Source organism: Ceratosolen solmsi, unplaced genomic scaffold, assembly GCF_000503995.2.
Source record: "Ceratosolen solmsi marchali unplaced genomic scaffold, CerSol_1.0 scaffold27, whole genome shotgun sequence".
NCBI classification, from domain to species: Eukaryota; Metazoa; Arthropoda; class Insecta; order Hymenoptera; family Agaonidae; genus Ceratosolen; species Ceratosolen solmsi.
Window position 1 is genome coordinate 5,641,957 of NW_011948426.1, and position 3,692 is coordinate 5,645,648.

General features: G+C 35.8%; 1 protein-coding gene across 3 annotated transcripts in view; it reads right to left on the bottom strand.

Moving 5' to 3' along the window:
• Window positions 1–616: 616 nt before the first annotated feature.
• Window positions 617–3,692, bottom strand: part of LOC105363241 (CCHC-type zinc finger nucleic acid binding protein) — a 4,061-nt gene continuing 985 nt past the window's right edge. The window contains exons 1-3 of one of the 3 annotated variants that reach the window (XM_011500876.1): window positions 3,171–3,260; window positions 1,751–2,001; window positions 617–1,209 (exon numbers count right to left, since the gene is read on the bottom strand). In XM_011500876.1, coding sequence (XP_011499178.1) covers window positions 964–1,209; window positions 1,751–1,990 — 486 coding nt within the window. In that variant the 5' untranslated portion in view covers window positions 1,991–2,001; window positions 3,171–3,260 and the 3' untranslated portion in view covers window positions 617–963. Of the gene's footprint in view, window positions 1,210–1,750; window positions 2,002–3,170; window positions 3,261–3,692 lie in introns of those variants that run through there. The other 2 variants (XM_011500877.1, XM_011500875.1) reach the window with 2 other exon arrangements.

A 3,692-nucleotide genomic window follows, 5' to 3' on the forward strand; every position in this document is an offset into this window, starting at 1 on the left:
TAGGGAAAGGTAAGGGGCAATCCCGAGGACTTAGTTTTTCTTTCTATGCGCTACAGTTTTAAATCGAACGTTACAATCTTATTACATTATTAATAGTCCATGTAAGTGTAATTATGCATGTTTGCCTTTGCATGTATGCAGTATGCTTTATACTTTTTTTTTTTTTTTTTTTATTTCTTACTCAAGTGATTTCCGGAAACTTATCTAATACTCTTGTACCAATATTTTAATTTTTATTATTTACTCAATAATTATCGTTACTTTAATCCCAAAAATAATTATCTGCCAGAAAAATTATTTCCTTTACTATATTATATATAATTTTCAAACTATAACCTTAAATAATTCATTGTTTCAAAATTTTATCTAAATTAAATTAAAAAAAATAATCTTCCTTGTAGATAAATATTACATATGTGTAAAAGACCTGTCGCAATTTTGGATTTTCAGCAAAACAATAATTACCATAGTAAATGAAAGGGAACTAAACATATTGGTAAGGAGAGCTCCGGTATTCACTTCTTTTTAAATATGTAAGTGAATTGTGCGCGCGCACACATATGAAGGAGGTACCTGCATATAAAAAATTCTTAAAGAAAGATAATTAATGAAAATAAAAACTCGAACGCTTACTGATAACGACTCGAGTCGTTAAATGCAAACAAACTGCAGGAATCGCATAAGGGATTTCATTTATCTTATTTTTTCTTTTAAGAAGGGATTGGGGTCTAGGAATGGGCATTGAGAGAATAATGAGACGGAGAAACTGATCCAGGACTCTTGGGAGCATCGGAGAGATGGATATTTGAGACTTTCACAAAACAATCGTTTAGCAAAAGACACATGTGTTTTGTTTGCATCCCTACCTAGCTACAAAATCCCTGGCAGTGGCGCGCGCACGCGAGACGGTAAACGGCGGCTGTCGTTATCGTTTAAGCGAGCGGCACGGATTTCAGCAGTCTCCTACTTCCTCTCGTCCTGGTCGCACTCCCGGCTTATGTGACCGGTCTTGTGGCAGATATAGCAGGTCTTGCTGCCGCCCTCGGGACAGTTGCGCGCGATGTGTCCCGCCTTGTTGCAGGTGTAGCAACTCTGCATCGTGAAACGGCCAGAGTCGTTGCTATTCTCCGGGCAGCTGCGAGCAATGTGTCCAGTTTTGTTGCAGTTGTAACAACTCATCTCGGGCCCCTGATAACCAACATGTTGAAACTGCGTTTATTTTAATTATTTTCAAGTACTATTGTTTGGCGATGTTACAACATCTTTAAACGGTTAAAAAAAAATAGTTCAGAAAGAAGAAAATCATATAAATTAAAACTATAATCGATAAGCAATCGTAATATAACATTTACATTATAGTAGGATATTATGATTTGCTGTGGTAAATCTATTTGTTTTTTATTAATTTTTAATGAAATGAGCAAGAGATACATTTCACGGATTTTGTAACAAAAACTAACTTACATTAATAATGTAATTTATATCTGTTATGCAAAAGATATTTGAAAAATGTATCGCTGCATTTCTCAACAAAATTTATATCTAAACTTTCTAATATATTAATTTGTATGAATATTTTTTCTTTCCAAACAACTTTTTTTTTAGATAATAAAATATTGCATTTATAATGAAAAAAACAATAAAAGAATTTAATAAATTTTTCATTGAATTTTGTTCAAGTTAAACTAATAATGATAATTACGTGCAATCAAGTTATATTTTAATAAAATGTTTTTTTATTAAAGCTTACCTGTTGACAGTCTTTTGCAATATGTCCAACTCCATTGCAGCGGTAGCAAAGATCTTGATCCTCCTTGCACTCACGTGCGAAATGACCATATTGATTGCATTTGAAGCATTTTTCACGGCCTCGACCAAAACCGACATCACGATCGCGACGATCTCCTCGTCCACTAGTAGCACCACCTTGAGGGCATTCCCTGGCAAAGTGGCCCATTCGATTACACTTGTAACACGCGCTGGAACTCATTGTTTATTAATCTGTAAAACGAAACACAAATACCATTATTAGTTTATTAGAAAAATGTTATCGGTACAAGAAACTAAAATTATATTTTTCAGAATATTAAATTAAATTATTATAATAATTAGTTTTAAGGACATTTATTTACACACACGCGCGCGCGCGCGCGCACGCACACACACACACACACATATATATATATATATATATATAAACTGTTCTTTGAATAAGTTTATCATTGTTCTATACAGTTAAATTGCAAATGTAATAAAATCTATATTACATAAAAATATGTTATCTGCAATTTACAACAAACAATATTGAAAATTATAATTTTTATACTTTATATCTCTCATGATAGATGTTAAAAAAGAAAAAGAAAAAAAAGTGAAGTATGTGTGTGTATTAATTTAATAAATTAATTTTATTTTTAATTACTATAACACAAAGGTCGAGGAATTGGATTTTCATGTATTAAATTCAATGTGTAAAATATTTGTGAAAAATACTATATGCAGGTACATATGGATGACAACATTCTAAATAAATTGTAAGTTTTCGTAGAGACAATGTACCATTAGCTCATGAGTATATCCATTACGTTTTATGAAACACGTGAGAAATGCATAATTTACCACTCGAATCAATAAGTTTTTGTTACAAAAAGAGCACAAAAGGTTCACGCACCACGTTATGTGGCTATCTGTTCGGTATTAGAATGACGACAGAGAAGTAAAGTGACGCGGGTCGCGGTACGCGCGGGGGAGGCGTCGAATTTACACTCCCACACACAGTCATTACACTCGTACTCTCCTAAAATGTAAAAATGCTTTTCCATTCTATCGGAATATTTTATTCAAATATATCCATTTGGAGAGTCACTTCTACAAAAACCGTTTTCTTCTGCGTTACAATTACTTTTCGACATTTAGCCGTACGTGAAAAAAATAATGCAAGCATATCGCTACACGGCAGCGTAACACAACGGTGTGTACGTATAAAATGGCACCGTGTGCATCTCTAGCGGCGCGCGCGCTCACGAACCATGCGAGAACCGCGCGCACCTACTTCTCTTTTGATATTCGTAAAGCTAAGTAGTTAAGAATGCGCCGAGGAAAACGATAAGCACACGTGTTATTCATTGTAGAGAAAAGTAGAATTGTTTTGGGTGCGAATTTCAATTTACCTCGTGGCTACTTCACTTTTGAAGCAGCTAGAATGGAGATACTTTTTTCCCGGTCGAAGACGTCGCTAGGAGAGAAGGAGAGTAGAGTATACCCGTTAGTGATTGTGCACGCTCGGGCAAGTATGAGTATATGACTGTGAAGTGTACGCGCGCGCGTGCGTGAGACAGAGCGAGAGAGGAAGGAAAGAGAAACAGAGAGGGAAGGAAAGTATACGAAAAAGCCGGATTCCAAGCAACGTGGCTAATACGCACCGCGAAACTTCTTTCCCTTTCTTTCTCACTCTTCCATTGGTCTGAAATGTATTTCTAGGAGTTAGAAAATCAGAAGGGAATGAGAAAGAATTAAGGCTAGAGCCAACAAGGGCGAACGAGATGTGTGTGTGTGTGTGTGTGTGTGTGTGTGTGTGAAAGAGAGAGAAAGATTGTGTGTGTGCGTGCGTGACTGTGTGTATGAGAGAAAGAGAGTGACCGTGTGCGTGTGTATGAGTGGTGAGAGAACGAGGGAATGAGGGTGGATGGGAG